Consider the following 25,664-nt stretch of genomic DNA (forward strand, 5'->3'; position numbering starts at 1 on the left):
AAGAAGAAGCTCCAGACCAGGGCTTTGGTTTAACTTTGCAAGATTATTCAAATTGCCTCACTCATCCAGGACATTTTGATTAATGAACGTCTATGGGGAACAGGCATAGAAAAAGACTTACTAGACTCTACTATTAAGCAATTTGTACAATAAGGTTAGAGACCAGAAGGGTCGAGACTGTGTCATTGTCACGCTTTTGGGATCTACTGCAGGTGTTACCATAGTGGTCCAACATTACCCTTTTGTGGCACATGGCAGATATCTGGGTAGGTGAGTATAGAAAATATTTTTCTTTGAAGATCAGTCATGCCATGCCATGAGCAGAAATATTCCCAATCTTAGTTACCGTTGGGTTAACATAAACATTTATTTACTATGGCACATAATATTTTAATCATTTGTGCCTTGCGAAGGTATAATTCATGAGGTCAGGGATTGAGAGAGAGATATTTCTGTAAAACAAAATAAAAATCAAAAAGGTCATGAAGCCCTCTACTGCCAGATTACCATTTTTAAAATTGTGAGCATTGCTTTTGGATTTTCTTCTTTTTCTGTTTTGTGTTATTACTTGGTGTGGATTTACTTTTTGTTCTTGTGTCCCACTGCAGTCAGCCTTATCTTATTTAGGAATCACTCAAAATATGCCTTGCACATACCATTTATTTAGTGCTTTTGTTTTGCCCCATGCTGGCGGTGTTTTTCTTGGAAGTTGTCGTCCTTGAGTTGGCTTACATTTGGTGTATTTGTTGATTTTCCTTTTTTCCACGCTCCATTCTTTTTCTTTATGAGAACATATTTTCTAGTGTTTGTGAAATGATGGTATCGTTACTTCAGTTCATTTTCTTTTTGTAACCAGAGTTATCTGACAGTGCTGACATGAAAAGTTAATGAAACTTCAACTGCTGGGGGGAACTTGCCAAATGGAATCGAGTATCGGTGCCCTAAACCTTATATATATATATATATATATATATATATATATATATCATGCTCATATTATTATAATGGCTGGGCAAATCTCTAAAGACATTGGGAACCATAGAATTTGAAGCCAGATAACAACCATTGCCCCACATAGTCTCTTTATTTTCCTTGCTGTAAAGACTCAAACATTAATCAGTCCTTGATTTTGTCTTGTATTCCATTGCTTTATTAACCTCTATCACTTATCTGCATCCTTCTTAGTATAGTAAAACTTGTATTACATCTCACAATGCGAATGTGTTGTGTTACTATCGGTTCATAATGGTTCCTTAATCTCTAGAATGTTTCATAATGGACATTATGAATACAGCTGTCCGGAACATTAGGATTCAAACCAGCCTCTTAAGCATGGGAGGATGTACCCTGGCCCATGTCACCTCCGGGAGATGGAGATACTCCATAAGAACAAAATGTATGGTGCCATTTGTAAAATATAAGGAGCCACCCTTGTCAAGCACTCAAGGGATGTTTATGACATCACATTCTCAATACATAGACATTAATATGTAATTGGTCACCTCTTTGCAGTTATAACAGCTTCTACTCTTCTGGGAAGGCTTTACGCAAGATTTTGGGGTGTTTCTGTGGGAGTTTTTCCTATTCATTCAGCAGAGCATATGTGAGGTTGGACAAGAAGGTCTTGCTCACAATCACTGTTCCAGTTCGTTCCAAAGATGGTGCACCCTAATGCTGGAATAGAAAAAGGTCTTGACCAAACTGCTCAAACAAAGTTGGAAGCATAAATGTGTTGTTATGCTGAAGCGTTAAGATTCAGTGGCGGCATGCTTTACAGCACTCGATCCAACGCTTGGCCGTTGTACTTGGTGATGTGAGATGACATCTTATCACAGTACCACACTTGAATTCCCTGAGCTCTTCGGAACGACCCATTTTTTCCACATATGTTTATACCGTATTTTCAGGCGTATAAGATGACTGGGCGTATAAGACGACCCCCAACTTTTCCAGTTAAAATATAGAGTTTGAGCTATACTCGCCATATAAGACTACCCCTCTAACCCAGTATACAACAACCAGCCAATCACGGCAAGCGATGTACCTTGCTGGTGATTGGCTGGTTGTTGTATACAAAGCCTGCTTGGATTGGGTGAGTCAGCTCTTCCTAACATATGCCTGTCCACACACACATGTATAGACATACACTGCCCTCACACACCCCTTCCTTTACACACGTACACACCAGCTTACAAACACACACATACACATACACTGCCCATACACAGACGTATACATACATACACTGCCCTTACACACACACACACATACATATATATATATATATATATATATATATATATATATATATCTACACATACTAACATACGCCTGTCCATACATACACATTTATACACTGCCCTCACCACACACCCCTGCCTTTACACACATTGCCACTCTGTGTCCCCCCCGAGATATGCTGCCACTCTGTGTCCCCCCCGAGATATGCTGCGACTCTGTGTGTCCCGAGATGTGCCCCCCTCCCCTAGACTTACCAGTGCAGACTCCCGGAGTCCCGGGTGTCTTGCGGGGCCGGCAGTGGACATCTATTCTACGCTGGTAAGGAGGATTGTTAAAGCTTACCGCACAGACGTTCACCAGCGAGCGTAAACAACCTCCGCTGCCGGCACATCTGCTCGATGTGCTTTAACAATCACACCGAGCAGACGTGCCGGCAGCGGGGGTTTACACGCATCGCCGCTGCCAGTGAACGTCTGCGCGATGCGCTTAGACAACCTCCCGTGCCGGCACTCCCCCCGTGGAAAGTGCCAGCAGGGGAGGCTGTCTGAGCTTATCGGAGAGTAGGATGCAGGTCCCCTGCACCGTTGCGGGGGGTCTGTATCCTAACCCTGCCAGACCTCGAGCTCCCTAATGTTGGGCTAGTTAGAGGGAGGTCGTGATCTCCCCAACCAGCCCTGCTCATCGGGCTCCCGCTGATCAGGGCTAGTTGGGGAGATCACGATCTTGCACCTACCTCGGCGCGGCCCTGAAGATCGGCCCAGGGGAGGCGGCTTCTCCGCTCACCCCTCCCCTAGAGATTCGTGATTCTCCAGTCTGGCTCGGTAAGTTTCAGTACCCGGCGTATAAGACGACAACCGACTTTTGATTAGATTTTCACGGGTTAAAAAGTCATCTTATACGCCGGAAAATACGGTAAATGCAGACTGGCTAGGTGCTTGATTTTATACACCTGTGGTAATGGGTATAATTTCAAGTGATCCCTGTTTTAGAGATATCAAAGCAGCACTACAGTGAGACTCCACTCATTCAGTTACCAGGCTACTGCTAGCTACCATCCATTAGTCAGCTGTGCTGGGTCTTTTAACAAACTGGTGTGTGTGTGTGTGTGAGTGAGTACATGGGCATTGAAAGGGTGCATGACAGGGGGTCATTGGGGCATACGTTTTAATAAAATGGGAATTGTCAATCATTTATATGGCTGTTTCTTACAGCTAAATTAAACCTAAGTATCTTCTCACTGATTTAACTATGCATTTTAAGCTTCTTATACACTCTTTGCAAGAGTGACATGCCAAGGTTTGTAGTTTCACATTATTAGTTAATACATGGAGAATGTTCATCTCACCTAAACCCATCCTTCTTACCAAATAAACGCCTTTCCTTCATTTTCTATGAGGTTTAGAATTATATTTTATTTTTAAATTGAATGTGCATGAAAGGGTAAAAGTTCCACGTTTATTTGAATGCATGCTCAGAATCCCATATTAATGTGGAAACATTGCTATCCTACCAGGGCAATATATTTTCTGGTGTTGACTGAGTGTTTCTTTGCGTTGTACAGACTGTAACCTCTGATAAATTCCAATTACAATGGTTTCTGCTAGGCCGACTATGAGCAGCGTGTTTATGTTCTTACTGGATGCACACTGCATTGCTGCAATCCATTCTGCACAGAGTACAACAGCAGTCACATCAATTAGGTCCGCCATTCTCTTCTAAAGCCCTTTGAACATCCTTTTATCTCTGTTCATTGTTGGCACCCAGTGCCTGCATAACAGGAGGTCAGCCTTGTGCCGTGCCTCAAATGTGAGGACTGAGCCCTTTATCAATCCGCCAGGAGACAGATAAAGTACGTTCCATGTAAGCCTGGCAATCACAAGAGTTTCCGGTGTATAGATTCAAAAGCTAGAAATTAGCAGATTATATCATGGATCAAAATATTACTGCATACAATAAAGGCAATAATTCTGTGGGTAATGATACCTTGTAATCCTGTCTGTGTGCCAATGCCTTGGTAATGCTTTTGCATGTAACGCACTCATCTGTCAATGATTTCTTTATTATTTTGTTTTGGAATTCCTTGTCTGTCGTGCACATGGTTTCGTATCTCCCATTCCCATAATAAAACTGAATACTAAAGGGTGCAGTTGAGTGGCTATATATAAACAAAGCTTGGTAGGACCAGTTGTTTTCTCACTAGATAATAAAGGGACACGTTCTTTCTGCAGAGATTATTGAAGAAACAACATTGGTATAGATATTGACTATGCGCCTCTAACAAAACTCCCACGCCATTATCTACACTGATCTTGAACAATTTACATCATTAATCATGTATCTTCACATTTCCACGTTAGTCTCCAGCTACCTACACACGATTATTCACTAGGTACTTCCACAACCCCATTCATGAACCACGTACCTCCTGTTAGTCACAAGTCGTCCCTACAGTGAGAGTCCACTCATTCAGTTACCAGGCTACTGCTAGCTAGCATCCATTAGTCAGCTGTGCTGGGTCTTTTAACAAACTGGTGTGTGTGTGTGAGTACATGGGCATTGAAAGGGTGCATGACAGGGGGTCATTGGGGCATACGTTTTAATAAAATGGGAATAACGCGTACCTCCTGTTAGTCACAACTTAGTGGTCCCTACTGCTCTTTAAATCTACCCTAAACCTATATCTTGTCAAACGTTCGCACCGTACTTCAAATGTTTAACTTCCTGTAGGTTACAAAATAGGCATTTTTATATGCTATTGGAGGTGGAAGAGGAAGTGAGTAGGTGTTTTTGTGCCTTATTTCCCTTGTTACTTGTCTGGCAGCTTACATGGTGTTAAATATAGGGGAGGGATGTTGTATTGGGGACTTGTTTTCCTCCATCCCCAACCTTTGCTAGTTTGCTAGTGCTTGCTCAAGTTCCTTGCTTGTCCTGTTTTTTTTTTTTATTTTTTTATTTTTTTTACTCTTGAGGGTCCCTCCAGTTCCTATTACCTGATCATGCCAGGGCTAGGGGTTTTGTTAGTCTCCTAGGATACTCAGAAAATCCTGCAGCCAGGCTATGTCTTGGGAGAAGTGGTTGAGTTAAAAAAAAAAAAATGTATGGGATCTGTCGTCTTAGGCTGACAGTGAGTAATGTGTCCCTTGCACAGCTCTCACACACCAATATTCACCAGGAACCTTCAGAGCTGCCGCTCACTATTATCCACCAGGTACCTTTGTAACGCCGGTACTGTGAGTATGGTGTGGCTGCTTCATAACGCAAATAAGTAAACAGTCCACCACAGCAAACCAATCCATCCAGTCAGGCATTTTGGGATTTTTTCATGTAATGGCTCATTTAGCACAGCAAGAGTCCTTTCAGAGTCCTGCAAAACATGAGTTATTTGGTAGAAAAAGAATGTTAATTTCATATCTGAAATAGAATGTGCCTCATTTTAGGCTATGACCTTAACTATAGGGTAACTATACATTTTCAATACTTAAATGTGTGTAGTGCCATTACCGAACGCCCTAACCTGTAACTCGATATGTTAGCGTTTGTTCTTCGTCATGACGGAGATCCATTTCTGTAGTATGAGGATTACCATTGACTAAATATAGGGAAGAGCCACCACAAATTAATATTATGATCCAGAGCCTTATTCAACTATAATAGTATCTAGGATTACACAAACATACCTAATTTTTTTAATCGATGACAATGCGTCTATGCAATCTATGGTTGTCTCCTGCCTTGGCTCATTTACATCCAAAGGTGACATTCAACATTGAAAAGATAAACACATTCTGTTTTCAATTTCATTCATACAAGCACGATTTACTCTCTTGAACCTTTTTGTCATGTTGTTTTTATTCTGAGTTCCAAAAAAGGGATCCTAAAATAGCTTTTCTCTTAATATTGTTGTGGCTTAGTGCATTATCACTGCTGTATCCTGTGGAGCTGGTAGCTTGTCACGTGTCAAATTGCTCTTATGCCCTTGTTTTATTTTCTGATGGTTTTTTTTTTTTCTTTGTCTGAATTTCAGACTCATCCTAGCATCAAATCGTGATGAATTCTATCACCGGCCGGCAAAGCCAGCTGATTTCTGGGGATACAATAATGAGATCCTTAGTGGTAAGTATAATATCAGTACTGATGTACTTAAATTCTACCGACCTTCACCAATTTTAACATGGTCTTTAATCATCCCTGCAGTAGTCATAAGAACCAGACAGACATGGTTCTTTCGGTGCCACATGATTCTACTGAATTGAATAGAAATAGTGTTATGTATGAAATGATACTCTAAGGTAAAGGTTGGCAGTGCTCAGTCAATTCTGTATGTTGTTGGCATGCCTTAGCGGTATACTTGGCAGAAATGTTAACACAACACACACATTAACTGTGTGGAACAGTTTCATTACACTTGTAGAAACCAAAACGGTTGCTGCCCTCCTGTCTGAATAGATGATTCCTAATAAATGAAACCGTTACAGCTAGATAAAGCCCCATTTTTTAATGCTGTCCCACCTAGCTAAAGAAGGTGTGAAGGTCCACATATGTCTTTTATAACTATTATCTCATGTGCCACTGCAGGGTTGGATATGGAGCCTGGTAAAGAAGGAGGAACGTGGCTAGGGATAAGTAAAAAAGGGAAACTGTCGTTCCTAACAAATTACCTGCAGCCTAAAATAGATGTTCATGCCAAGGGCAGAGGTAAGTTTAGCAGGCGACTGTCATATAAGTGCTTTTTAAAAACATCTAACTATTGCAGATTCAGTCATTTTGTATGGCCATATATTGCACAAGCTGCCACTGTGTGAAGGTTACAGTATTGTTGAATGTGTGGCATTGAAACACTTTTAAATAGATTTATCTAGTGTACTTAGCTGCAGAATGTAAGATTTAAGAAAATGATTTAACATATCAAATTAATTAAAGGCCATTTTAATATCTGCTATGCAAGGCATATTTAAAAACATTGTCGACTTATTGCATGCTTTGAAGGGACACTCCACACATATGAACTTTAATGCATATGATAGCTTTGTGAGTCTCCCCATATGCATTTGCCGCTTTGCTTGTCCCCCAGCTATTGTCTGTGCTGGAGGTGTGTTCAGTGAAACCATTCTCCATGCAGATAATATACTTGCCTCCAGTCAGGTCCAGTGCTGGCTTGGTGAGCACTGATTGGCTGGAACAGCCTCTCTGCAGTTGGTAGAGGATAATACAATGAGGGAGTCTAAACATGCGTGGGATAGGTCTCTACCTTAAGAAAAATGTGCAGAACACATAGTTGAACCGGTGGTATATCTGCTGTCAAATTCTGTGTTTCAATGCAGGCTTTAATAAATTTCATTTATGTCCTGCTTGCCAGATAAAGGGACAGTCGAGTCTCCAAACAGGCGTGTTCCCTAGGAAAACACATTTCACATGTCTATAACCAACACAGGCTGGTATGTCACAGCTGATTGCCTGCAGTGGCATCTCACTGCGTTAATACGTTTCTGCAACAGTGTTGGGAGACAGATGGTCCTGCTTCCTATTGTGTGTTCTTATTTCAAAAAGCAATGAAAGAAGCAAATTAACATATTTTAGTGATTTCCCTTTATGAATGTATTTATCTATTGTGTGAATTTGATTACACACCAGTCTGACTTGTTTTTTATTTTTTCCTAGGTGCTCTTGTGGCCAATTTCTTAACATCAGACCTAGATTGCTTTTCTTACCTGAAGAAGGTATCTGCAGAAGGACATGTCTATAACCCCTTTAACTTGGTAGCTGCAGATTTTAAGTAAGTCCAAATTTATAGAATATTTGTAGGAAAAAAACAGTGTCTGAAATATATGGTAAATGACTCTGTAGCCCGCATTTTAACTCTAATGCCCAGGAGCCTAATAGTCTGCCAGCTCAATGATTGTCAGAGCAGTCACATGTCTATTACATGCTTGTCATGTAATTACCTAAAATGGGAATCTCATTATGTTTTGTGCAACAAAATATATTTGAATGAATGCATGAAACGTAAACTTTAGATTGCTCCAAGTGAGTTGGTTTGAAATAATTATCTTACTGCTGTTTTTAGCATTAATGTTTTGGTATGATATGGGTAATGCATCTGCCCATTTCCGACTGATTGCCTTTGAAACAGAAGAACGTGGATTGACCCATTGCTTACTTCTATTACAGCTTTTCGCTAAAATATCATCAGTCTCTTTAATTTCATGAGAAGAGTGTTTACAGATTAAAATAAGCATTATACACTTTACATGTATACCTGGAAACAGTGGCATTTATTAAAGTGGATTTGTTATCTTTCCCAAATTCTGCATTTTATGGTTCTATACACTTAATAATCTTGATGCAGCGATATAAAAATGGGTAAACGTCCCTTTCTTTGTATTGCACAATTCTTCATTCCCATTTATTTATCTCCAAGTGTTTCTCCACAAGCAGGCACATAGGGACATAGGTTAGAGATAATTTGTGACAAATTAAGACCAGTCGCTGATAAATTATGCACTTTTACACAGCTGATGGCTGCACACTAAAGCACAGAATCTGCCTCATAGCCAGAAATAATGATATGATGGAGGTACATACATAAGCATTATTTGTATAAAGGGTTTACACAAAATCCACACTTAACACTTGCCTGGGTATGGTATCAAAGTGTGTGTGTGTACACATATACAGTATATACATACAAAAAATGGCTAGGCATACACCATGTTGTTGTATTCAGCAAAAGTAATTTGAAATAGTTATGAAACCATGGGTGAAAAACAGGTTTCTTTATATATATCCAGTGCCCACTTAGGTTAGTACAGTAAATCAGCTATTTGTGTTTTAGAAAAGTAATGCAAAATGGGTTTTGTGCTTGAATGGTAATGCCTGTGCTGCAGTAAAAGTCATGACCAATGAGAGTATATTCATTGATCCTAATGGCACAGAATGTTTTTCCTCCTTTATTTCTTGAACCAGATAAAAGAACAGGAATACGAAGTAGGCAGCACTTGGCAGGACACAAATGGGATAAGATTAACAAGCACAGCATTGTTCTTTCTTTTTGTTTCATGTTCTTATTATTAACATAATCCATATGGTAAGGTAGTGCTTGGGGAATGAAAATTGCTTTAACAGTATTAGGAAGCAAGATTCAAAACCCTCCGATCAGGCTGCTCTTACTTAGCTGGCACAACTTCCATGTTCCATGGTTTGAGGAATATCAACAAAGTTTAACCCATTCATAAGTTTGGAATATGGCAGCATAACCCCAGACATTTCCACTCAACCCAGTTTACAAAGAGATCTTTGGAATGTGTAAAGAAGAAACTGTAGGTTTGTGGCGGCTGCAGAGTGAAGGCATCAATGATAATTGTGAGTTAAGAGCTTCCTAATTTACTCTAGGCCAGGGGTGTCCAAGTATTTTCTGCAGTGGGCCACTTAATCAAAATTGTATACGTGCGCGGGCCACACTCATTTTTCACTGTGAGAAAATATGGCCTTTAATAAATATGCAGATTAAAATAAAGTAAATGACACAAAACCTTTTCCTCTCACTGATTTCTGGGCCTAGAAAGTTTTGTGACTACAAATTCAGGTTTCAGGATAATTAAAAATGAAATAGTTCTATTTATTCTAGGGATGCACCAAAATGAAAATTCTGGACCAAAACTGAAAATTCAGGGTTCACTTAGCCGAAAATGACCCCCCACCTTTTAAAAATAATTTTTTAAAAAAACACACTTTTATTAAAAGTAAGTAACACACCACAATTGGACAAAAAAAACAACAATATGACTTGGCATGATAAGAGTGTGCTATCACACAGCAATCACACTCCTATCATACCCAGGCAACCAGTAAATGCTGGAACCTAGGCATGATGGAACTGTGATTGCTGTTAGCAATCACACTCCTATCATGCCAAGTCAGCCAGTACATGCTGGTACAGGGTGGCTGTAAGTGATGTGTAGACCCCATACTGCTGGCAGCATCAATACACAAGGGGGCAGCTAGCCAGGTTTCAGCATGTACTGGCTGACTTGCCATGATAGGAGTGTGATTTCTAACAGCAATCACAGTCCCATCATGCCTACGTTACAGCACTTACACATCCATGCTATCACACACACTCATTCATTCATATACTCATTCCCTCAATCACGCATACTCATTCAAACACCCTCCTCCACCCCCTTACCTGCACTGCAGCTCTCTTGATGCTGCTCAGAGACTTCAGCAGGGGGCGCGGCCTCCCTCCGCGTGCCCTTGTACTGCACAGAGGAAGCAGGACTGGAGCAGAGTCATGTGATATCACGTACATTCACGTGATTCTGCTGGGTTCCGCTTCCTCTGTACAGTACAAAAGACCCTCCCACAGGTAAGCAGCAGAGCTCTTGTGATCCCGATTGCCTTGGCTGCTGTTCTCACGCAGGCCGCACCTTGAGGTCTCACAGGCCGCATGTTGGACGCCCCTGCTCTAGGCAATAGCTCCTGAAAGTTACTAAATATGTAGCTATTCAGCAATATATGCCAGTGGCTGTAATGTAATGTACTATGGTTTAAAATGCTACATGCCCCATATACATGCTTTGTGATATATGCATTGTGCTATTGTAGTAATGTATTATTTGACAAGTTTAATAAATAGCATAAGCTTTTAGAACTTGTTCTGTCTTACTCAAGTATAATGACAGACTACTATAAGGACATTTACTTTGTTGAGTCTACCTTTATAGTTGAACCACGGCCCTTAGATTTTTTTTTTTAAAGTCTATTGTGATTCTTGCCATAAGAGTAAAATGTCTTAAATGTATTATCCTTAGCCTTTTTGATATTTGTTATTAGATACAAGCTTGAGCAGCACTAAAGAGTATGTTTGTGGTTAAGCAGTTTTGTGTATCTAGAGTTAGTTATTTCAGCAGTTTGAGTCTGTCCATTGCACAGCCCCACCAACCATTCACAGTACTGAAAGGTCTCCAGTGAGTTCATGACCTGTCTGTTCTGTGTTGCACAGAATTTGGCAGTAGAAGCAGATAGACCTGAAAATAGAAACAAGTAGCCTTCTCATGCAAATGATCAAAAGATGGTTCTGGCAATTCAGTGCTCTCCAGTGCCTATAATACAAATCAAATATGCTCTTGCATTTCTCTAGGTGAGCACTGATGTGATGTTTAAAGAGACAATCTATTATTTGTGAGAACTTTTTTAAAGCTGAATTAGATATGTTGTCTCCCTGTTGTGAAGGATGTTGGTGAAAAAAGCTATGTCCTATTCTTCAATAATGATTTCTCTGCTTTAATCATTAGTACACAGATTGAAACTAGAGGGGAACTGAGCTTGTAATGGCATGAAAGCCTTTTAGATGGAGTAGGGTAAACCAGAACATGAGGAATGAAGGAGGGTGGAGGCTGATATTTATCTCACTTATATCACTATATTGCATAATCTATACCGTGTGTGTGATTTTATATATATGTATATATAATCACTGGTCACTTTATTAGGTATACCTGTTCAATTGCTTGTTAACACAAATGGCTAATCAGCCAATCGCATGTCAGCAACATAATGCATTTAGGCATGTAGACGTGGTCAAGACAACTTGCTGAAGTTCAAACCGAGCATCAAAATGGGAAAGAAAGGGGGTTTAAATGAGTTTGAACGTGGCATGGTTGTTGGTGCCAGATGGGCTGGTCTGAGTATTTCAGAAACTGCTGATCTACTGGGATTTTCATGCACAACAATCTCTAGGGTTAACAGAGAATGGTCCGAAAAACAAGAAAATATCCAATGAGCGGCAGTTGTGTGGACGAAAATGCCTTGTTGATGTCAGAGGAGAATGGGTAGACTGGTTTGAGATGACAGAAAGGCAACAGTAACCAAAATAAAACCCTAGTTACAACCAACGTATGCAGAATACCATCTCTGAACACATAACACGTTGAACCTTAAAGCAGATGGGCTACAGCGGCAGAAGACCACACTGGGTGCTGCTCCTGTCGGCTAAGAACAGAAACGAAGGCTACAATTCGCACAGGCGCACCAAAATTGAACAGTGGAAGACTGGAAGAATGTTGCCTGGTCTGATGAGTCTCGATTCCAGCTGCGATATTCAGATGGCAGGTTCAGAATTTGGCATAAACAACATGAAAGCATGGATCCATCCTGCCTTGTATCAACGGTTCAGGCTGGTGGTGGTGTAATGGTGTGGGTGACATTTTCTTGGCACACTTTGGGCCCCTTAGTACCAACTGAGCATTGTTTAAACACGATAGCCTACCTGAGTATTGTTGCTGACCACAGTGTACCCATCTTCTGATGGCTACTTCCAGCAGGATAATGCACCATGTCACAACGCTCACATCATCTCAACCTGGCTTCTTGAAAATGGCAATGGGTTCATTGTACTCCAATGGCCTCCACAGTCACCAGATCTCAATGCAATAGAGAACTTTTGAGATGTGCTAGAACGGGAGATTTACATCATGGATGTGCAGCCGACAAATTTGCAGCAACTGCGTGATGCCATCATGCCCATATGGACCAAAATGTCTGAGCAATGTTTCCAACACCATGTAGAAAGTATGCCACAAAGAATGAAGGCAGTTCTGAAGGCAAAAGGGGTACCTAATAAAGTGGCCAGTGAGTGTGTGTGTGTGTGTATATGTATGTATGTATGTGTGTGTATATGTAAATATATGTGTGTGTGTATATATATATAAATATAATATATGTATATATACCGTATTTGCTCGATTATAAGACGACCCTGATTATAAGACGACCCCCCAAAATCTGAATATTAACTTAGGAAAAAAAGAAAAAGCCTGAATATAAGACGACCCTATAGGAAAAAAGTTTTACCAGTAAATGTTAATTCATGTAAACTATTTTTTTTAAATAAAAGCTATGATTGAGAAAAATATTTTTTTTTATTTTTATTTCCTTGTATTTTCCAACCTGTCCCCCAGTAACGCACATCTGCCCCCAGGCTTGCCACGCCAATATGGCACTGTGGCCCATGATATGCCTTTTAACCCTCTATATGCCACTGTGCCCCATGGTATGCCTTTTGACCCCCTATGTGCCACTCTGCCTCCAGAAATGCCTTATACCCCTATATCCCATTCTGGCATTTAGGGGGTTAAAATGCATTTTATGGGGCAGAGTGGCATATAGGGAGGTATAAGGCATTCCAGGAGGCAGAGTGGCATTAAGGGAGTTAAAAGGCATTTTTACCCCCCTTAGAAATGCCTTATACCCCTATATGCCACTCTGGCATTTAGGGGGTTAAAAGGCATATTATGGGGCAGAGTGAAATAGGGAGGTGAAATGCCCTATATGCCACTCTGCCCCATAATATGCTTTTTAACCCCCTAAGTGCCATTGTGGCAAATAGGGGTATAAGGCATTCCAGAAATGCCCTATGCCCCCATTTAACACACTAACGCACACACACACACACTTACTTACTTACTTACCGGTGCTTCCAATTTCATGCTGTTTTGCCGGGGCAGCGGGTTAACGTCTCTTTCTGCTGCAGCCGGAAGGAGGTGGAGTTGGCAGCGGGGGTTTGTCTGCGTCCGTCTCGAATACCTTCCCCGGCTGTCAGAGATCAGTGTTCCCCGCACCGGTGCGGGGAACTCTGATCTCTGACAGCCGGGGGAAGGTATACGCGACGGACGGAGACAAACCCCCGCTGCCAACTCCACCTCCTTCCGGCTGCGCGGATCGCTGCCCCGGCAATACAGAACGAAGCACCGGTAAGTGTGTGTATGGGGGGGGGTGAGACAGGAGGATCCAGGTCCCCTGCAGCGGTGCAGGGGATCTGGATCTTAGTCTCCTAATCAGACCTCTATTTGAGGTCTGATTAGAAGACGACCCCGATTAGAAGACGAGGGGTATTTTTCAGAGCATTTGCTCTGAAAAAAACCTCGTCTTATAATCGAGCAAATACGGTATATATGTATATATATGTGTGTGTGTGTGTGTGTATATATATATATATATATATATATATAATTTTTTTTTAAATAAAACCCTACTTGTCCTGAAAACATAGCAAAAACACAAACTCCTCTGGTCATTTAATGCAGACATGGTAAAAATAAAACAAAATACCCTGGTCGTTAAGGGGTCAAAACATAGATCAGATCACATTTTATAAACAATGCAGTAAAACATTTTATTTCAAAGGTTTTGTTTTTTTTTTCTTTTTCTTACCTAGAATGTTGTTTCAGAGCCCTGATCTAAACACCAGCAAAATGTTAAGTAACCAGCAGGGTTCAGACAAGGCTTTATTTCGTATCTGCAGGTCTGAATAATTGGCAATCTCTGTTCTGTATCACAGATTCCTTACACAGCCTTGGCTTTTGTACTACTGCAAGAGGTAGTTTCACTGGAGCTCGGAGGAGGTGTGAAAATGATCAACTTTATGGCCAGATATTTTATTTTTTAATGATATTATTTGATCTTTATTACTGTCAATTAAAGAGAATTACTAGCATTCGGCAACCTGTATGTCTGAGCTGCAGCAGACATTATATATTTGATGTTTCAGCCTCCCTCCAGTACCTTAGAGAACTCTTGCATTAGAAAGTGATGAAGCACAGACTGTACTGGTGTTTGGATTAGGTTTACATGCTGCTTAAACTGAAATTACTATTGGTTCAGAGATGTTAAAATTGCATACTCTGTCAACAAGGTGGTAAAACACTGGGAAAGCTCAACCAAAGTTCCATATGGTTTACCGTTAGTCCTCAAAGCTACCACTTGTAAGCTAGGCCTTTATTACCATCAATGCAGAAGGGTATTTCCATTACAAAGTGTTGGGTAGCCTCTTAATGTTCCACTGTTGATGGACCAAAAAGTGTATAACCATTCATTAGCAAACAAAGCTTTGTATATATTGGCACATAAACATATACAGAAATGCTAATGATTATATAATGAGGTACATCTTCCATATAATGTGTCCTATAGTTCAATTTATATACTTAATCTCGCATTAAAAGAAAGATACTCCAAAAAAAAATTGGCCAGAGACTTTTATGTACTCTGTATTCCTGCACTATGCAGATATGACCAGTGGGGTGAATTATGATTGTTAGGTTCCAAAGACTTTGCATATTACGCACACAGTATAATGTATGAAATCCCCATTTTTAGTTATGGTCTTCTTGTAATCTGTAGAATTGCCATGGGAACAGTAAAGTTTAAGTATAATTTATTTGCCATATCATTGGCATACCTGGGGGCTTTCCGGGTTTGACTCGAAGATTGCTGGGTGAAGCACCGGTTCTCCGGGTCAAGACCTGAATCCTCGCTCCCCACCCATTTTTCCTTGAATTAGGGGTGTTTCCAGCAGACAGCGGGACCGCCCACCGTCTTCAGTGAGCAGTCCTGGCCACGTCCCGCAAGGGAAGGCTCCTGGTAGCCGGAGGCCAAAAGTTCCCAGGTATGCTCATCAGTGTTGGTAGCATGTAAACTGGGCCGCGTCCCGCAAGGGAAGGCTCCTGGTAGCTGGGGGCCAAAAGTTCCCAGGTATGATCATCAGTGTTGGTAGCATGTAAACGGGGCTGGTATCCGTGCCAGTCAGACAGCTACCTGGGGTGCCTGGACTAGGGAGAGGCTAACAGCCCAATGTGTAAAGTCAGTCTGGTACCTGGCATGGGAGCAAAAGGATCTTTGACAATTTATGGGGGGTATGCACAAGCGATCTATACCTATATTGGCATTCTAAAAGTAATACAAAAAATGCATATAGTGTACAAGGGGCTTCTTGTCTGGGGTGTTCTTTGGGCTAGGGCCAGTCTTGCTTGTAAATACAATACAAAAATAATACATGCTTTGGGATGTGCACAGAGCTGCCCTAAATAATTACTAAGAAAAAGTGATTTAAAAAGGGCAGGCTCTGTTGGGCTATTTGATTCTCTTCTGCTGACAGAATGTGTCTATATAGGTCTAAACTCCCTCAGTTTTAGACTAATATTAATGAGCATTCGCCCATCTTGTGATTAAATTCTGCTCAAGAGGAGGTGGTAGCCATAACTGAGATACCATATCTGGGGAAAAGAAGAATGCAGAAAGGATGAGCTGCAGATGCAGAGAACTGATGTCCTGCAGGCTAGATCCATCCGTAATTCTTTTTTGTGACAACACTGTGGGAAACTTAGTACGGCATGACTCAAACTAGAGCATCTCAAATCAGTTGGTAAATATTTGAACTCTAATCATACTATATAACCATTGGCAACTTAAGCTGCTGGTAATTGAGAAACAATGAGGAAGCGTTGAAATACGGACAAGCAAAAATGAAACTTCACTCCACTGATATAGCTCAGGGACATTGATTATGGATCTGTCTCCAAGACTCCACTTTTCCTGGAAGAGGAGGTTTCATTTTTAAGTTTATCTGTACTATAGTTTGTTTTAAAAATATACAAAAAACAAATAGATATAGCGTACCCCTTACAAAATTAAATTTTTTCAGTCTTATTTTTAAATGGTTCTGCAGTTTTAAAGATAATTTTAATTATAAATCTCATCCTGTGCACGGTGGTGCTCATTATACAATGTGCATTCTGGGCACTCAGCCTTTCGCATATTTGTCTTCAACAACATTTATAAATCATATTACAATGACTTAATAAGATACACAATGCGTAACTAATGAGATCAGGTGCATGCTTAAAACAAAAGGCAGTGGGAATGAAAGTTAAAATGATCTATTTTTTGTAGAAATTCTAAACCATTTAACATATTACCAAAGCATAAACAATATGTGTAATGGTTTCTGTTATTCTGACAGCACTAAGGTATTTCTATGTGAAATGACCCGTTGATGTCCAACAGGCTCTTTGCACTTTAAATTGACAATAAAATGGTCTCATTTTGATAGACAGGCATTACCTTGATATCCCTTCATTTTTAGCTGGTTACTACCTGCTATTTTGTTATTGTAAGTGTTTACACCTGAAACATAAAAAGCGACAATGTCCCCGAAATACAAAGAAATACACTCAATCTTTCTAAAATCTTGGTAAAACAAGACTTCACAGAAATAAGAAATATTTCCTTCGGCATTATTTGAAGGTCATAGTTGTACTATTTTTTTTTTTATCTGCCTGGTTTATTAAACCTCAGTTAATTGTCATACTAACTGGTGTTATGAGGTATAGTGTGCAATTTCTATAGAAACCTATACAGTATTCCTGCCGATTGCTCTACTTTTACTGCATTTGTACCAGATTTGGTATTTATGGATAAACATTATTGAGTGTTCTAACAAAGGCCCTATGTGATAAAATCCCAGGCTGTTTACTGTTTGAGTACCAGGGTCGAGGCATATACTTCCTTGTGGGCGACTGGGGCAATTTTCATAGTTTTGTTATAGTTATATTTAAGTGCCAACCATATCTTGTTTTATATAGGCTACATACGGAGTATGTGGACAAATCTAATTATTGGGTTTAGGTGTTTCAGCTACACCTATTGTTAACAAGTGCAAAGGTATGCCATTTCTATAGACAAACATCGGCAGTAGAATGGGTGGTACTGAAGAGCTCAGTGACTTAAAAGGTACCTCTGTCATAGGATGCTACCTTTGTCAAATTCAGAAAAATAGCGAAGTCTTCCAATGGTCAGTGGCAAGCAGCAAACAAATATGGAAGTCCAGGAAACAGGCAGGGATCAGAAGCCAGTAGGTCAAAAGACAAAATAAGGCAAACTAGACACAGGGACAATGAGGACCACCCACGGAGTAGCTGGATTCCTGAGTGACAACATGAAATACCCACAAGGTTTTGAAGCGTTGCCAATAGTGACAACAGATGTTTTGCTCCCTTGCTGTCTGTCGTAGAAGCTGATAAAAGAGGGGTGATGTCTCTTTGCATTAAAGCGCTACCCCTCCAGCTGGCAGCGGTGTTTGTCCGGGACAGCCCTCATCAAGTCCCTGCCAGATAGGGAGTGAAGAACAGGGAGTAGGAGGGGAGAACTGCCATTGGCACCCGGCAGCATACCCCCACCTTTCCCTTCTCAGAGGTGCAGCAGGAACACGCTGCCTGGTAGGTGCCTGACGAGTTAGGCCTTCTCGTCCAGCATCGATGGCTGACCTCAAAAATGCACTTTTTGCTGAATGGGCACAAAATCCCACAGACACACTCTAAAATCTTTTGGAAAGCCTTCCCAGAAGAGTGGTGACTGTCATAGCTGCAAAAGGGGGAAAGGACTCTATATTTATGCCCATGGTCTTGGAATGGGATGTTCAACAAGCACATGTATGTGTTATGGCCAAGTGTATTTTTGGGCAAACATGCAGTATTTATTTTTCGCTGGATAGGGTGCCTGAAATGCTACGATGTACATTGTTGCCTTTCAGAGCATAGTTACATCTGTCACTCTAAATGTTAAATGTCAATAATGTAATCTCAATATGGTCAAGAGTTCAAAGACATAGGTCAGTAAAATAATTCCTGGTCTGGGTTTTATGGCTACAATGACCCTTCCTTTAATGATAAGGAAGGGTCTGAAGGCAGAAAAACGTACATTGTATTTAGCTTCACCCCTTTTTTTTGTTAGTTTCTGAAGAAAGCTAAGGATCTAGCTTATGGATGTGCTGTTCGGATTTATGAGGAAAACATGTTCTCCTTGCCTTGTAAGGAACGATAGCCCCTGATTCAGTGAAAGTATTTCTAGATGATTACAAAAAGAAACATTGTTTCATCCTGTTTTTTCCCCTCAAAATATCTTTTACCGTAACGTAACGTGTTCGAACAAATGAATCAAAACAAATAATGTATAATGAATTCTTGGACACAATGTCTCCTTTCAAAGGTTTTAACCATGGGGCTCTTCTGGCCTCTGAAGATAAAGCCAGAATGTTAAATGCCAATTTCAGTTCTTCTTGTGAGGCTTTATGAAGGAGCTTGCTGTCCAAATGTGTATTGTCAAGGTATTTTAAACGTTGAGTCTATAGAACAGCATCACTAATAACCACTAGTACATTTGCGGTCCTTTTTTAAAAAAAAGTTTGGAACACCGTCTCTTGTCTGGATTCATTCCATTCATTAAACGGAGAGAAAAATCTTGCAGGAATTGACGTACCAGCAAATAAAATCATATCCTCAGGGCTGGACTGAATTAAAACAAAACCTATTTTGTGGTGCTTCTTTTGGTCACACTGCACATGTCAGGTTCTGGTCCCAATAATTTTTGTTTAGAATAGAGTGTTCATTCTAATTCATTCTAATACCCAACCACATTCATCCCCAACCAACATATTCTTACCCCTCCATTATCGGATTCCTCCCCACCATCATTTCCATTCCCTACCAATATCACCCCATATTGCACCACATTATCTTAATACCCTTCCCTTAGCATACCCCCTTCATATTCATACAATATTAAACAATACTTTTCATTAATTCATACAACTTAACACAGGGGTGTAACTAGAAACCAAGTCCAGGTGAGCAAATTAATTGTACCCCCTCTTCACAAGCAACATGTGCCACTTTTGCCCCAAAGCAACTTGCCTGTGGCACCTTTGCCCCCAAAACAGCTTGCCAATGCCATCATAGACCCCAGACATGTCTGTGCTATCTTTGCCCCAAACTGTCTACCTGTTTAATCTTTGCTGCACAGCTTGTCAGTCTCTTAATTGCCTGTCTGTGCCATTTTTGCCTCCAAACACATCCAAGCTCACACACACTTACACATTAATGTTAACACACACTTATACATACATTCTTATTCTATCATACATTTATACATACTCCTTCCCACTCACTAGCTCACTCCCTCCATTTTGCACCCTCTGTCTCATCCACGGCTTTCTCTGTGGTGGTCGCACACTACGTGAGCAGTCTTGCTTTTATTGTGGGGTCACGTCAGCCAGTCAGCGCCACACCGAATATGACGTCATGTCAGGCATGGCGCTGACTGGCAGGCGTGACCCCACGGTAAATGGAAGGCTGTTCACTTGTATACGTGTGGCTGTGGCCACAGCCGCCAATGCAGCTGAAGGGACTATTTTGCTATTGCAGCTTCATTGGCGGCTGCACTCGTATAATTAAATGGCCATCGGAGGAGGCAGCTTACCGGGAGGTATCCCAGTAGACCAGTTTTGCCGTGTTGTCGGCTTCATGTACTACCATGCAAATAACAAATTTAATAGATGTATGTAATTCTGCAATAAAATTCTAATTAAAATTAAAGCCATCCTTCCTCCTCTTCAGCAGAAGTAGCATCTAATGTAATATATTAGGGCTGAAACAACGAATCGATAATAATCGATAACGGAAATCGTTGTCGACGATTTCCGTTATCTATTAATCGAGTGATCGATTCGTTGTTGGAGCACTCGGCTCCTTTTACTTACCTCCGCGAGCGTTCCCCGCTTCTGCTACACGCTCTGCAGTCTCCGCCTTCTTTTAGCTACGTGACGGATGTGACGCGCTTCAATCAAGACTTCAATAAAGTTTTAAACTTGAAGCTTGGAAGTGGATCGAGTCCGTAGAGGAGGTAAGTATTCTTTGTCTATGTGCGATTCGCTCTGTGCGAGTGGCTCTGTGCGAGTGGCTTTGTGCAAGTGGCTCCATTCGCACAGAGCGATTCGCTCTGTGTGAGTGGCTCCATTCGCACAGAGCGAATGGGTAGGAGACTGGGTGCAGGGCAGAGTGGGGGTGGAGATGCAGGGCAGGGTGTGAGTGTGGGTGCAGGGCAGAGTGGGGGTGGGGATGCAGGGTGTGAGTGTGGGTGCTGGGCAGAGTGAGCGTGGGGTGGCAGATCAGAGTGGGAGACTGGGTGCAGGGCAGAGTGGGGGTGGGGATGCAGGGCAGGGTGTGAGTGTGGGGGCAGGGCAGAATGTGGGGGCAGGGCAGAGTTGGAGACTGGGTGCAGGGGCAAAGTGCCAGGGCTGGGTGCAAAGTGCTGAGTGCTGGGTGTAAAGTGCCAGGGCTGGGGCAAAGTGCTGGGTGCAAAGTGCCAGGGCTGGGGCAAAGTGCTGGGTGCAAAGTGCCAGGGCTGGGTGCAAAGTGCCAGGGCTGGGTGAAAAATGCTGGGTGCAAATTGCCAGGGCTGGGGCAAAGTGCTGGGTGCAAAGTGTCAGGGCTGGGTGCAAAGTGCCAGGGCTGGGTGCAAAGTGCTGGGTGCAAACTGCCAGGGCTGGGTGCAAACTGCCAGGGCTGGGTGCAAAGTGCTGGGTGCAAAGTGCATAAATATTGTGTTTGGGTTCTTGTACTTTGAAAATATTGTTTTTTATTACATCATAACAAAATAAGAATGTTAATGTAAATTTTAAGTTGTTTTTTAACATCCAGTTCATTAAATTATTTTAAATAAACGAAAAATTTGCATATTGTTTTTTTTTTATCCGATTAATCGATTAATCGAAAAAATAATCGGCCAACTAATCGATTATTAAAATAATCGTTAGTTGCAGCCCTATAATATATTGATTTTCCCATAATTCCTTAATTGATAATTGGGTTCAACTTGGGACACACCCAGTCATGATGAACATCAATTAAACAGAACCTGTGAAGTAGGCTGAAAGGTCTCAAAAAAGCAGCACATGATGTGAGATCAATGCGAAGAACAAGATGAAGATGATCTGTTTGCTAGGAAGGAGGAGTCATGAAAGAAGCAGAGACAGACCACATGAGAACTTGAGCTGGCTGGAGGTTTTCCATACCTAGGGAAATAAAAAGGACTGAAATAAAGTAAAAAACAAAAAAAGGTGGGGCTGTATCTTCAGCGTTCTGATTTGAGAAATATAGTTATGTTTGTATAGTAAAATCATGACTTGATCCACGTGAAGATGTTCTGCGTGCTGACAGTGTGATCTCCAGAATAATAGCAAAAATGGGTGACCTAGCTGAGCGTGAGTGTTTGGTACCTGTATGTTTGTAATAACATGGGGGACGTGATCACCCAAGAGTTAAGGTACAAGGTACCATTTCAAGAAAATATGGAATTTTAAAATATCAGACCGAAGTTTGCTGCCAGATACTATGACCCAGCTTATTAGGAGTGTTGTAAAGTGCCTGTATTACACACTCCTCTCCCCACATGACAGCAAATGAATGGTCCGCAAGAGAGAGATTCTTATAAGAATGGGAACCTGAGAATAAAACTTGGAATTTATTTTTAGCAACTTCAAGGATAACTTTACCAACTTATCCATCTGAAGTTTCCACAATGACTCTGGTATTAGTAATTGTTTGTAGGGATCTCTTGTGTTTCTTCCATTTTTGTAATCATTGTTATGTATGTTTTTTTCCTTCCTATATTTTTGTACATAGCATTGTGAAACTTCAGATTAGATTCAATTTAATACTGTAATTGCGTTGTGTTTGGGGTAACCTAAGATGCCCCAAAATTAAAGTTGAGGTGGTAAGTGGTGATGGCTGCCCTTGTCTGTGACACACAGGCATGCCCTTGTGAGCCTTTGTTTTTCATGAATTATTGTTTCATAATTGGATCATCCATAAGAGCAATAGATTTTAAAACAGGATGATAATTATAGGCATACCTTTCTATACCACTCATTAAAGCTTAAAACAAAAAGCCCCTTTGCAAGCATCGATATTGTTAACTGAGCCTATCTACACAAAAACAAACTCCATCCCACATCCAGAAGCTCTTACTCTAATAAGATAACCATGACTGTCCGTAAACACCACAGGTATTCATGCTCTCCTGTGTATGTGTAGACTCTGAAGCAGTGAAAATACATTCATAAATGTAAGCTTAACAAATAACCAGAATAAGCATTGATACTCCACACTGTATCACATGGACTCACGTTGCCTTCCTTTTTATCAGCCTATATCACATGCTAATTAGAGGATGGCAAACGTTTATGATTATGTGCCACTAACGCTGCTTTTTCTTTTGTTTGCACGTGCTTGTACTTGCAATTCCACATACAGCCACTAATGGGGGTACACAGTGATTTTGGGCTGCAATATCGCAGGGCCACTGTAACATTATAACAACCAAGAACTATCTGTGTGCATGGAGGCCAGCTCTGTATGCAAGTCGTGGTCTGTGAATAAAACTATGTTAAAGCCAGACATGTGATTTTCTTTGTAACTCTTTGTGAGGTCGGTAAATATTTATTTGCGTTTTCACAATGGTAACATGAACAAAAGAAAATATTGACTATGAAAGTTCATGTTATATACCCCCTAATTCCCACCATTTAAGTTGCGCACATTATCTGATGCATTAAAATGGTCAGCAGAAGTACATAAGATTACAGGAGGGTTCCCCAATGAATACTTTTTTTTTTTCTTCTAAGCACTTGTCTTTTAAGACACTGAAACACAGAATAAAGAAAATTCTACTTGTGTAAAGAACATAACTAGTATTAGAGAGCTTGTTACAGTTTCTGTTAAAGCATTTCAACAGCTTGTTCTCACTAGTGATTTTAAGTATGAATGTTTAGGTTGGAAATCATAGAAAGGAAGAAAAAAATATTGGGAAGCAGGTGTTGTTTTTCTGTATCATATTTAAAGGCCTGTGGCATTATGGTATTATAAATAAAAAAAGGTACCCCATTGAAAGGAATCTTCAGAATATTCCATGGCTGATACAAATAACTCCCGTCAAAGACGGCATATGAAATATATGATGAAAAGCACGGAAGAAACAGAAGAGAGAGACAACTCAAAAGGTGTATTGTGGGGGAAAATGCAGGTCATATACAAATGGGTTTTATGTATGTGTTTAGCTTGCAAATATACTCATACTGTGTATCGGTGCTCTGCTATTTGCAGTTCTTCAAATTAAAGTAATGAACAAGTATGTAAAAGGTCCTGATTACATTTAAAACAGAGATCCTGTTATTTTGTACCTGTATATAAAAAGCACACCAAGTCTTGAGTTATATTTTATGTAAGGTTTAATTAAATGGGTATATAGCTCATGTGAACTTATTGCTGAGATCACTCATGAGATCCTGGGTAACTTTGACATTTTCTGCATGTTGGGGCACTCTTAAGCTGAAAACATAATAGAAGCGGCAAAACTTTAATGGAGCTTGGAATGGTATGAGATGATGGAGCGTGAGATTGTCTGCCAAGTAGGTACTGTTCAGCACATTACGTTTCTGCTGATGGGATTTCATTCATCCCATAAAATCAACTGGCTTTTTTGCTTTCACTTAATAAGAAAAGCTTGAGTGTTTTGAATACTGTTCTTAGTAGAAGCCGTCTGCAATCTCTGTGTCTGTGCCAGATTCTAACACAGTGGAGAACTATTCCACCAGTCTTTTTTCCCCCAAACATAACACTCTAACCTGGCTACCTGCCTTAGGCTAACAATCAATGAACTGTAGACCCCCAAGAGTGAGCAATACATTTTTAATACTAAACAGCATTTTGACTGGTAATAGCTGAAATAAAATGTCCCTGTATGTAATACTTCACAAATATGAGTAAACGATTCACTGCCTTAACAGAGTTTAGTTTGGTTGCTAGTGTGTGAAACTATGTGTCTGTGGTGAAGCTACAAAGTGTCTTTTTACGGTGGCCTGATGTTTTGTTTTAGTCCTTTAAATTATGAAGTTTGTATTAAATGTTTCACCAAGCGTTAATTTTAGAAACTAGAGCGCCAGTGGGGTACACCCCGCTAGCATTCAAATGTGTTTTTTTTTTTTTGTGCAAAATATACTGCTTATATAATTTAGACCAGGTCCATGACCGAATATAACACGCAATATTATAGTAATCATAAAATACATAGCAATCGCCATACACAAATTGTAAATCTTTGAAAATACAGTAACTAAGACAAACAGAGGCATCTATTGAGTAGTTACTATTAGGTTTCTGACCAGAGGCATATCTTTTTTTTCTTTTTTTTTTTTTTAATCTGTTTTACAGGATACATTATTTGTCTAAAATTCCCATCCATTGGTTCCATTTGTCAAACTGATGTGATTTCAAACCAATCTGATTGAATCTACCTCTCTATCCCCACTTTCATTTGATATATTTTCCAGGGTTCTATTGTTTTCCAAAAGTTACTATATTTTGAATGCCAGTACCCTGCTGTTGTCATAACTGTAGCCACTATAATATGATTGTGTACAGAAATGAGTGACTGTTCATGTGTCAGGTGTGCCCAGTTACCCTGAACTAGTATTGGCTCTGGCAAATTAATAAAATCCTGGGCTGGAAGGATTTTAATGAAAGCAAGCACTTCCTCCCAGGTTGCTTTGATCTTGTTACAGTACCACCACATATGAATATAAGATACCATTTTATTCTTCACATCTCCAGCAAATAGCAAAGCATCCGGGATAGATCATTGACAACTTACAAGGAACTAAATACCTTATGGATATGGAGTAAATACATCAAAAAAGTAACAAATTCTAGCATTATTTTAGTACTAATTACCGTATTTGCCCGAACATAGGCCTC

The 25,664-nt window shown here is 40.5% G+C and overlaps 1 protein-coding gene across 5 annotated transcripts in view; it reads left to right on the top strand.

Moving 5' to 3' along the window:
- TANGO2 (transport and golgi organization 2 homolog) overlaps positions 1 to 25,664 on the top strand; it is a 55,320-nt gene that overhangs the window by 19,123 nt on the left and 10,533 nt on the right. For all 5 annotated transcript variants that reach the window (XM_053471280.1, XM_053471273.1, XM_053471290.1 and 2 more), the window contains 3 exons: positions 6,266 to 6,354; positions 6,817 to 6,936; positions 7,900 to 8,014. In XM_053471280.1, coding sequence (XP_053327255.1) covers positions 6,266 to 6,354; positions 6,817 to 6,936; positions 7,900 to 8,014 — 324 coding nt within the window. The remainder of the gene's footprint in view (positions 1 to 6,265; positions 6,355 to 6,816; positions 6,937 to 7,899; positions 8,015 to 25,664) is intronic.

This window comes from Spea bombifrons, chromosome 1, assembly GCF_027358695.1.
Source record: "Spea bombifrons isolate aSpeBom1 chromosome 1, aSpeBom1.2.pri, whole genome shotgun sequence".
NCBI classification, from domain to species: Eukaryota; Metazoa; Chordata; class Amphibia; order Anura; family Pelobatidae; genus Spea; species Spea bombifrons.